At 44.2% G+C, this 11,573-nt stretch overlaps 2 protein-coding genes across 7 annotated transcripts in view; both read left to right on the top strand.

Moving 5' to 3' along the window:
- The window catches only part of LOC112219368 (guanine nucleotide exchange factor VAV2), a 1,336,992-nt gene that overhangs the window by 694,564 nt on the left and 630,855 nt on the right, over window positions 1-11,573 (top strand). The window lies entirely within an intron of this gene.
- Window positions 3,297-10,499, top strand: LOC112225797 (SUN domain-containing protein 2-like). 2 transcript variants are annotated; one of them, XM_042302278.1, is made up of 16 exons: window positions 3,297-3,583; window positions 3,727-3,829; window positions 3,923-4,041; window positions 4,380-4,589; window positions 4,756-4,833; window positions 4,924-5,024; window positions 5,171-5,224; window positions 5,492-5,545; window positions 5,713-5,786; window positions 5,950-6,088; window positions 6,196-6,318; window positions 8,037-8,124; window positions 8,877-8,992; window positions 9,210-9,380; window positions 9,510-9,599; window positions 9,925-10,499. In XM_042302278.1, the coding sequence occupies exons 2-16, from the start codon at window positions 3,729-3,731 to the stop codon at window positions 10,036-10,038; spliced, it is 1,632 nt and encodes a 543-aa protein (XP_042158212.1). In that variant the 5' UTR covers window positions 3,297-3,583; window positions 3,727-3,728; the 3' UTR covers window positions 10,039-10,499. The 2 variants fall into 2 exon arrangements, with proteins under 2 accessions (XP_042158212.1, XP_042158213.1); XM_042302279.1 differs by having other exon boundaries at window positions 3,298-3,583; window positions 4,927-5,024.

Raw genomic sequence — 11,573 nt, 5'->3', positions numbered from 1 at the left:
TAATTTACTAATGAAGCATTTTGGGTTTAGTGAGTCCGCCAGACCAGGTGCAGTACGGATGATCAGGGATGTTCTTTTGAGAATTGCATGAATTGGACTGTTTTCCTATCATGCTAAGCATTCGAATGTAACAAGTACTTTTGGGTGTCAGGAGTAAAAAGTACATTATTTTCCTTAAGAATGTAGAGAAGTAAAAGTAAATAAAAAATATAAATAGTAAATTAAAGTAAACTACTTAAGTAGTACTTTAAAGTATTTTTGATTAAGTACATTATACCAGGCTGCAGAGCAAAGCAAATTAAAATAGATGGGAAAATAAAATGCAAATTACAGTCACAACACTCATAAACATTTTGCCACTAATCTGCAATCCAGACCTGTGGAGGATCCAGTTGAGGGTGTAGATGCTCAGCAGGCCAAAGAGCCCCACCAGGCTGACGTAGGCCAGCAGCAACTTGTGGAGGCCAGACAGAGGCCAGGGCATGGGTACACTCAAAGGCACTGTAGCCAGTCAGGGCGTGGGCCTGGGCTAGGCAGGTGTGGGTGAATGAGATGGAGCTCATCAGAGGGGTGGTGTAGCCCACAATCAGCACCACCAGCAGCAGCTTGAACACCGTCTGGGCCAAGTACACCTACAGCAGGAGAAAGGAGAAAACAGGGATAGTGAATGTGAAGGTGTGGTATGGTAAACAGATACATCAAAAAAGAGTTCAGACACGTTCAGTAAATGACCCCTGACCTTGTAGATGACTTCAGAGTTCTCACAGTGGGAGCGGAAGCGGCGCACCCTCTCGAACAGTGCCCTGGCCTGCTCCCCGTCACTCCGGTCCAAACTGGCAACCTGCCGTGAACCATCCAGCACCACAGGGGATTTAGAAGCCGGGACATGGGCCCGGGACAGAGACATGGTGGACAGGGAGGACGTCCGGGAGAGAGTGGAGGGGCAGGGCGAGGGAGGGGCGGCAGTGGACGCGCTATCCGATCTCACCAGCAGGGGGCTGTCTGTGCCCGAGTCCAGGCTGGACTGGCGGTTGCGGGGTACAGGGGGTGAAGACAGGAGAGTAGGAGGAGGCGTTTGGAGATCCTGGGAGCCTGTTTCCTCCCCTCCCTCCTCCTGGCGGGCGGCATGGGACAGGGCGCGGGAGGTCCAGGGAGACTCACAGCACTTGGCCAGGATGGTCAGGAAGTGCTCTATGCGGGCGGAGGTGAGGGGGAAGTGGAACCAGAAGCAACCACTGGCCAATAGCACCAGGGACTGGAGTAGAGCCACATAGGGGAAGAAGCGGGAGTACCAGGGCAGGGCCTCGTGGTAGCACACCTGGCTAATATAGACATACTGCTGGTAGTCCAGGTGGGTGCGTCTGCCCCTAGCAGGGGTCCAAGGGTTGGCTGGTAGGGGGGATGCTTTGGTGGGGAGCCTGTTAGGGGGGTGGGGTTGATGTACGGCACCACTGCTGGAGGAGGTGTTCTGGTTAGTGGGGGTGGTAGTGAGGTCCAGGGGGAGACACACCACCCTGTCTCGAGATAGCAACAGGGTGCCTGACAACACAGATACCATGAGCATCAGCACCACCAGGTACTCCATGAAGACCTCCTACCAGGGCTTCAGCAGCATGGAGCTGCCCTGACGCTCACTCAGAGAGGCCAGCTCTGACAGGCTGAACATGGCTTATGCAGGGTGAAGAACTGACTAACAAAATGGTGGAATAGTGATTCTGCTGTCACCAACTCCAATACTTATTGTGCCAGGATCCAGACCTGAAAGGAATCAGTTGCAGCCCTCCAGTGGGACCAGACCCGACATTTAAAAAACACTGGTGTAGGAGATTTGACTGTTGGGAAAGAGACAAGATAATCCGAAAAGGAAGTGAGAGGAAAAAGTGTACTTTATAGGAGACAGACTATTTACAAGACTGGCCTCCAATTCAATCCATTACATTTTTCCCCAACCAACAAGTCTTGTGGTTTAGAACTGTTACAGAGAGCATTGTTAAACAAAGTTAAAAGTGGTTACCCTACCCCGCTGAAAGATAATATGATTCAAAACTACTTGTTTAATATAGTTTAAGGTAATAGGGTAATATGTGACATGTCGTTGACTGTAGATTTAACTGAATGGGAGGACGTTTCTGGCTCCTGGTTGTCTTCATCCCCCTGACACACACTGCCGTATATTAGGCAGTAGTCTAGTCAGTATACCAGTGTGCCCTGGTTATGACAGGCAGGGCCATATATTAGGCAGTAGTCTAGTCAGTATAGCAGTGTGCCCTGGTTATGACAGGCAGGGTACGCTCGAGGAAGAGTGTCCTACAGAATATTGGAAGTGTCATTCGCATTGTGTTACACATTTATGTGAGTTTGACATTGGAATGCAATATTTCAGTAGCCAATATTTAGGCTAAGATTTGCATGTAAAGTTAATCAGTTACTAAATCAGATGCCTTAATTATTCTCAAGAGTTGTTAAATAACACAATGCAAAAATAATAAAACTTACCTGCAACCACAGCACGTTTGTCAGACAGCTTTTTCTTTCACAAAAACGTTTTCTTGTCTGTATGCTGCTCAAACCGTGTCTAGAAAAACAACCGTGAATTGCGCGGTGCATCGCTCTGGGGTGACTAGTCCGGTGCGGTCCGGTTCTCTCAAGAATGAAACTTCATAAAAAACGTTTTCTGTTGCGGGCGGTGACTGGTGCTGAGTGTGGAGCGCAGCAGCAGTGGTGACAAACACCGGGTTTTGGCTCTTTACGGTTGTCATGACGAAGTGAGATGTTGAGAAGAAATCTAATTAATTTCAGCCCAGTCCGTAGCCAAAGCCTTTTATTGCAATAGAAGGCTCTGTCTCCCCTCCAAAAAGTATTATTACAAACAAACAAAATATAAAATAATAATTTACAACAAAAAATATACAGTGTCTTTTGTGCTTATTTATTTCACCCTGGCTGGCACATGTTCCCTCTTACAGTAGTTTATAGGCTTACAATTTGTATAATGAGACTCCAATAAACCGAAGAGATGGAGGCTATTGTTCAGCTGCCCGGGCCGGGGAGATGAAGCCTTAATGAGCTGTTTAGCTGGGCTAAATATAATTCAAATTACAATGCATCAAATTTATTGTGAGATTAGTATTAATAGTGCATGGTCCTTTGTCAATAAACCAAATAAATAAATAAAATAAACGTATTACTTATTCGAACAATCAATGGACATTTGGAGACGAATGAGCGGGAGGACCGCTGTCAATCAAGGGGCAGCGCTATCCGGGATCCTTGGGACATACACCATTGAAGTTGACATGTGAAAGGGTAAGGGTAAGGGTTAGGTTATGGGTTAAGGTTAGGGTATGGGTTAAGGTTAGGGTTAGGGTTTAGGGTAGTGATCGCACTGCCAGTCAATCAAGTAGGCCAGAGCGCGCAGAGAGCCAATTATGACGTGTCCTGGGCTCCTTCTACGCAACAATGTAAATAACGGTGTAATTGCCGTTTTCAACACAGTGGCTCATTTGCAAAGTTTCACTTGCTCTTGCAACATCTGATTTTACAGACTGCGAAAATTACTGTAGCCTATGATTGCAAGACTCCGGTAAGTAGAAGGCTATTTATATCTGTGATAAAATGCCTGGTTTTAGTCAATAGGCCTATTTGTTTAAAAGTAGGCTAATTTGAAATCAATAAATAAATCTCCCCCCTTTTTTTTATTGAACGGTAGTGTTAGAACAGTCTCAGTCATGCCTAGGAGAAGCGCGAGGCTAGTAACCGGAGGGTACTATAACCAGTCCTCCGATGATGAGTCTTCCTCCTGCATCTCCTACAGGGAGAGCCCCGTCAGGTGATTATGTGTATGAGTGCATCTTGCATGTGATCTTTTTTTTATTGAACGGTAGTGTTAGAACAGTGTTAAAACTGTGTGTGTCCCTCTCAGGGTTTTCAATAAGAAGAGAACTGGGGGACATAAGGATTCTTCCCGATCCAGTCAGGCCAGCAGCACTGTCAGTGCCACCAACTTCACCAATGAGCGAAACATCAATGCTGATGACATTGGTACTGCAGACATCACTTCCTGTCCTAGCTAGTTGGTGTTCACGTTGCCAACCTCTATTAGCCCCTTGTGTCGACTAGTCGCCTGGTCTGAGATCTGTTTGTTCTGTCCTTCCAACTCCTGTGGTCATTGTCATGCCATGGCAATGGCCATAGGACTTGGCAAGACAACATAAACAGATCTGCGACCAGGCCTACCCTCTAACCCCATTGCTTGGATTAGACATTTGTGTCAGTCTGAAATAATTGGATATGTATACACAATATACTGTATATGTCTAAAATACTCAACCTCCCTTATCTTTCTCTCTCTGCCTCTCCCCTCTCCCTCCCTATGTCAGATTTGGCTCCGACATTGAGGGTCACCCAGAGAAGGCAGACCTTCCTGTCTCCTTCTAGTGTGGCCCCCAGTGTGGCCCTGGAGCCCAGCCTGAGCTTCTCAAGCATGAGCTACAGCTCTGGCTACTGCTCTGAAGAGCCACAAAGGCCTAGGACATGCTCCAGCAGGAGCTTCTCTAGTGGAATTGGCACAAGGACCGATGCTATTTTCAGTGAGTGCAATGTGTATGTGTTTTGTGTACGAGAGACAACATTAGAGACAGCTGGTCTCTATACTCGTAGTTTGTTAGCATTAGCTGAGCGTTAGCTTTTCTCTCTGCTTGTGCCTTGTTTGTTAGCATTAGTATTAGCTTTGGCCCAATGTGTTTCCCCCTGTAGCCCGTTCATGGTTGCCTTCCTGGTTGCCTTCCTGGTTTGCCATCCTGCTCTTCCTCCTCCCCTTTCTTCTGACCTTCGGTGAGTGCTACATCACATGTTTACACATCTAAATGTCCTCCTAATCAACTAGATGTCCTCTGTGTAACTAGTACTACAATGTCTTCCCAGCAGTATTCATGTTTTCGACTGCATTCCCCACCATGAACCTTAATCTGATGACCCGACCGACTCAACCTGACCCTCGACCTGATCTGACTCAAAAGACTACGGTAGGAACTATTTTTCATCTGTCTAATACTGTACTTAGCCCTACTGTTTGTCTCATGTCTATTATCTATGCATTGATTGGGTGAATGTTGCATTGAAGTTATGAGCCTGATTGTCCAATAAGGACTTGTTGAATCTCTTTCTACAGCATGGAACTCCTATCATGAATTCAGCTTTCCAAATGCAAATGGATACTATACTGGTGAGAGAGAGAGAGAGAGAGGGAGAGAGAGAGAGAAAGTGAGAGAAGGGGGGGGGGATAAGTACCGAAAATAGGTTGGGGTCAATTCTATTTTAATTCCATCACTTCAGGGAAGTACACTAAAATTCCAATTCCTAGTCTCTTATGCTTTTCAATTCTGAACATTTTTCATTTAAATTGGAGTTTGGTTCACTTTCTTAATTGACTAGAATTGAAATGGAATTGACCTCAATCATGATGGACATGTTGCATGTGTGTGTCTTGCAGGGAGAGATTGAAATTATGAAACAGAAAGAAAACCAGCAACAGGACATTTCCGAGGTGAGACACATCAATCTAACCCTTTAAATAGACATACCTTCAAAGTTTAAAAACACTGCCCAATGTTGTTTCGTCCAATATTCTCTAATTTAGGTGTCAATGATTGCCTCTCAGGAAGGAATGAAGACAATTTAATTGAATTGAATTGAGTTTGTCTTCCCCTATAGATGTTACAAAGAATGACTAAGGACCTGAGGTGTGTGAAGACCGAGATTGACGACATGAGAGTGAGGGTGGACAGGTGCGTGTGTGCCAGTCCTGAAACAAGCTCAGTGCCTTTCCCCTAGCTCCTAGCCCCTAAACCCTAGCCCCTAGCTCCTACTCCTGAAAGTTATGTTGTTTTCTATTCTACAAGACAAACCTCTCCCAAAATGGAAAATAAAGTTGTATTGTATTGTCTCTAGTGTGGACTTTGAGAGTGTGAGCTTTGATCGTCGCCTGGATCAGGAAGCTACAGAGTTCAGCAAGCAGGTGGCTGATCTACAAGAACACCTACTCTTTACTAGAGGAAGAGTTAGTGCCCTGGAGGACGTCAGCGACACGGTAACACACACACACACACACACACACACACACACACACACACACACACACACACACGCGCACATACCCTTTATTTCATAATATATGTGATCTCTCTGTTTCTGTAGCTGCAGCATCTGGTGACCTCTATAAAGAACCAGCCTCCTCCCGCTCTGACACCAACCAACACACACCTGACCCCTGAGTTCATAGAGGCCATGGGCAAATGGCTCAGAGATAGATTGGCCCAGGTACAGTGGCTTGCGAAAGTATTCACCCCCCTTGGCAATTTTCCTATTTTGTTGCCTTACAACCTGGAATTAAAATAGATTTTGGGGGGGTTGTATAATTTGATTTACACATCATGCCTACCACTTTGAAGAAGCAAAATGTTTATTTATTGTGAAACAGACAAGAAATGCCACAAAAAACAGAACTTCAGCGTGCATAACTATTCACCCCCCCAAAGTCAATACTTTGTAGAGCCTCCTTTAGCAGCAATTACAACTGCAAGTCTCTTTGGGTATGTCTTTATAAGCTTGGCACATCTAGCCCGCTGGGATTTTTGCTCATTCTTCAAGGCAAAACTGCTCCGGCTCCTTCAAGTTGGATGGGTTCCGCTGGTGTACAGCAATATTTAACTCATACCACAGATTCTCAAATGGATTGAGGTCTGGGCTTTGACTTGGCCATTCCAAGATATTTAAATGTTTCCCCTTAAACCACTCAAGTATTGCTTTAGCAGTATAATTAGGGTCATTGTCTTGCTGGAAGGTGAAACTCCATCCCAGTCTCAAATCTCTGGAAGACTGAAACAGGTTTTCCTCAATAATTTCCCTGTATTTTGCACCATCCATCATTCCTTCATTTCTGACCAGTTTCCCAGTCATTGCCGATGAAAAACATCCACACAGCATGATGCTGCCACCAGCATGCTTCACTGTGGGGATGATGTTCTCGGGGTGATGAGAGGTGTTGGGTTTGCGCCAGACATAGTTTTCCTTGATGGCCAAAAAGCTACATTTTTGTCTAATCTGACCAAACTTCCATAAGTTTGAGGAGTCTCCCACATGCCTTTTGGCGAACACCAAACGTGTTTGCTTATTTTTTTCTTTAAGCAATGGCTTTTTTCTGGCCACTCTTCCGTAAAGCCCAGCTCTGTGAAGTGTGCGTCTTAAATTGGGCCAATGGACAGATTCTCCAATCTCTGCTGTGGAGCTTTGCAGCTCATTCAGGGTTATATTTGATCTCTTTGTTTCCTCTCCTCTCTGATTAATGCCCTCCTTGCCTGGTCCATGAGTTTTGGTGGGTGGCCCTGTCTTGGCAGGTTTGTTGTAGTGCCATATTATTTCCATTTTCTTGTAATCAATTTAATGGTGCTCTGTGGGATGTTGAAAGTTTTGGATATGTTTTTATAACCCAACCCTGATATGTACTTCTCCAGTACTTCGTCCCTGACCTGTTTGGAGAGCTCCTTGGTCTTCATGGTGCCGCTTGGCGGTGTTGCAGACTCTGGGGCCTTTCGGAACAGGTGTATATATATACTGGGATCATGTGACACTTTGATTGCACACAGGTGGACTTTATTTAACTAATTATGTGACTTCTGAAGGTAATTGGTTGTACCAGATCATATTTAGTGGCTTCATAGCAAAGGGTGTGAATACATATGCACAAACCACTTTTCAATTTTTTTAATTTTGTATTTTTTGAAATTTTGAATGTTTTATTTTCTCATTTCACTTTACCAATTTGGACTATTTTGTGTATTTCCATTACATTAAATCCAAATAAAAATCCATTTCAATTACAGGTTGTAATGCAACAAAATAGGAAAAACACCAAGGGAATGAATACTTTTGCAAGGCAATGTAGATGTTTAATTTTTTGGATATTTTGTATTATTTGCCCCAAAAATGAACATGAAATGTGATAGAATTGTGTGTAAATGTATGTTTGTGTGTGTCAGGATGAGAGACAGGATGTGAAACAGGTGGTGAAAGACTGCAGTCGTCCACTGGCTGACAAAATGCCCAACTTTGCCCTCGAGTCCCAAGGTTTGTGACTGATCACTTTTTTTGGGGGGCACATTTTAAAAATATACATATATATATATTTCACCTTTATTTAACCAGGTAAGCTAGTTGAGAACAAGTTTTAATTTACAACTGTGACCTGGCCAAAGCAGGTCACAGTTGCAACCCATGTTACACATGGAATAAACAAGCGTACGTACTGTCAAGACCGGGTTACAAACTCGGGTCTCCGGTGTGAGAAACAGTCACTTGGTAAACTGAGCCACTAATAGTCGGCAGAACCCAGAAGATGAGGCAGACACAGCAGTACTTGAGACTGTTTGAATAAAGTAAAAAGGAAAGCTCTTCAGGCAAAAATATAAATCCACAACATCAAAAGTAATTCTAAGAGAAAAAGGTAAAAAGCACAATGGGGGCATCTAGTGGCCAAAACCGGAACAATCCTGGCCAAATCCTGACACGTACAGTCAATAACACAAGAGAAAAAAAGGAAGTCTATATACAGTGTGTGCAAATGACATAAAATAAATCTGTTCCCAAGTATTCCCACGCATAATAGAGAGACACGTGATCGTATACCAATGTAAGCAAGGTTTGAAGTGATCATGTTTTTGTCAAATATTATATCTGTTTGGAATTATTTTATGTTCCAGCCCCTCAATCATCCGCTCACAAAAAAATCTGCCCACGGCTGAATCTAGTTCATGATCCCTGGTATAGACTATATTATTGAATATGCTCAGAGCTCACTGTGTGTGTGTGTGTGTGTGTAGGTGCCAGCATTGTAACCAGTCGTTGCTCTGAGACATATAAGACCAGTTCGGCCCAAGTGAGTTTCCTGGGGATTCCCCTGTGGTCTCCATCAGAGAGCCCCCGGACTGTAATTCAGGTAAGTACCTCTCTCTCTCTCTCTGTGTCTGTCTCTCTTCCTCTCTCCTGCCTCACTCCTCTACTCACACTTTCTCACCCTCCGCCTGTCTCTCTCCTTCCTTTGTAAACTGTAATGTAATGTGACCATGATTGAATGCACTTTAAAGATCACTGTCAGCCTGACACGCCTCTGTCTTGCTTCCCCCCCTACTCTTCCCTTTCTCTCCCCTCCAAAGGGCCAGCTGGTGCAGCCTGGTAAGTGTTGGCCTTTCCGCGGGGCCCAGGGCACCATGACTGTGGCTCTGTCTCACCCTGTCCACGTCACCCACGTTACCATGGAGCACATCTCCACTGCCGTCTCTCCCACTGGACACATAGACAGCGCTCCTAAGGACTTTGCCGTCTACGTGAGTCACCTCTGACCCCTGTATATTTGATCATAACCACACAGGAATGTTTTTGGAGTGTTATGCTGAGTACCTTTAATTAACTCTCTCTCTCTCTTGCTCTCTCTCTCTCTCGCTCTGTGTCTGTAGGGCATAACTACTGACAGTGAAGAGGGAACCCTGCTCGGGACTTTCATGTTTAACCAGGCTGGGGATCCAATCCAGACATTTAAACTGCCTGTGAGTCAGACACTAACAAAGAGATATTAGAGATACACATGGTAGAGACCCACTGGGCACACACTGGTTGAATCAACATTGTTTAAACATCATTTCAATAAAATGATGTTGAACCAAAGTGGAATAAACGTTGACTTGACATCTGTGCCCTGTGGGGATACACATGGTAGAGATACAGATAACATGATTCCAGACATTGACACAGATTATTTAAATTTCATTTGGCTTTAAGCAGTTTAACTTTTGGGGTGATTGTTTGTGCAACAGGCGGGCTAATATAATAAAAGTGTCAAAATGATTATAACAGTGGACTTCTCTCTCTCAGAACCCTAACAGTGTGTATCGTTATGTGGAGCTCCGTATCATCAGCAACTGGGGTCACCAGGACTATACATGTGTGTATCGCTTCCGGGTTCACGGCAAGATGCCTTCTGCGTGAGACAGATCCACTGTCCACCCCAACCCCAGTGTGTGTCATCCAACCCAATAATATCTTATTTTCCATACTGGAGCGTATATTTTGCTTCTAGCAAATATGTAAATCTAAATAAAATCTCAATTTGGTCGATTCTGGGGTGATTTAATGCGTACAAACTCACATATATATATATAGTATTGACACACACGATAAAATGCACAATAAGATGCATTGATGCTCCATATCCACCAGGTGTCATTGATGATTAGGCAAAGACTACCAGTGTCAAGCACCGCAACTATAGGCTTCTAACTATGTTGAAGAGTCACTAAATGAATGTGGGAGGAAATGTATTTCTTGGTCCATTGTCTTGTCCTGGTGATAACACATAGGTAGGCTACTGTGCAGTAACAGCATGGGATTGTGTTTTTGGATTTGCCATTTGTTTGATGTTATTAAACTTCCATTTGTTCCATTTTGCAGGTGTGTGTGTGTGTGGCATCTGTGTCAGGTGGAGTTTTAGAATGCTTACAGTAACTACATGGAGGGAGATGGCCAATATGATGTAGCTATTGTACAGCGGTGTGTTTCTTAGTGTGTATGTCTATTTGTGATGGCCTAAAGAGGTTAGAAAAGCCAATGCTGGGACTGGATGGGTGTGACCTTGCAGTGATGGGAACCAGAGTGGATGTGAAAGGGATGTGTCAAGTCGAGAGAGAAAATCTCAGGAGAGTGTGAATCGCAGCTGTAAGAGACAGAGGATTGTGCAGATTATTCTGCCTCATATATGATATGCACGTGCATCTAAATTCATGTTTAATTCACTTCTATCCTTATATGCAGATAACTGCCAAGATATTGTAAAACACCAACATAAAGTGTCTTAACAGGGCGTTGGGCCACCATGAGCTGCCAGAACAGCTTTAATTATCCTTGGCATAGATGCTACAAGTGTCTGGAACTCTATTGGAGGATCAACATTCTTTCATGAGAAATTCAATCATTTGGTGTTTTGTTGGTGGTATAAAATGCTGTCTCAGGCGCTGCTCCAGAATCTTTCATAAGTGTTCAATTGGGTTGAGATCTGGTAACACACACACACACACACACACACACACACACACACACACACACACACACACACACACACACACACACACACACACACACACTCTTTATTAAACCCCCATGCTCCTTTGAGACCCCTCTTTTAAAGTCACTGAAATCTCTTCTTCTAGCCATTGTAGCCCAAACATATTTTATTTTACTTAACCTTTATTTAACTAGGCAAGTCAGTTAAGAACAAATTTTTGTTTACAATGACAGCTTACCTCGGCCAGACCCTAACCCGGACGACACTGAGCCAATTGTGCGCCGCCCTATGGGACTCCCAATTACGTCCGGTTGTGATACAGCCTGGAATCAAACCAGGGTCTGTAGTGATGCCTCTAGCACTGAGATGCAGTGCCTTAGACCGCCCGAGTGGGCAACTGGGCAACATTTTTAGACATGATAAGCATGATGGGATGTTAATCACTTAAATAACTCAGGAACCA

This window comes from Oncorhynchus tshawytscha, linkage group LG20 (assembly GCF_018296145.1).
Source record: "Oncorhynchus tshawytscha isolate Ot180627B linkage group LG20, Otsh_v2.0, whole genome shotgun sequence".
NCBI classification, from domain to species: Eukaryota; Metazoa; Chordata; class Actinopteri; order Salmoniformes; family Salmonidae; genus Oncorhynchus; species Oncorhynchus tshawytscha.
The sequence above is the reverse complement of the archived record's forward strand: the minus strand, read 5'-3'. Positions and strand labels throughout refer to the sequence as shown.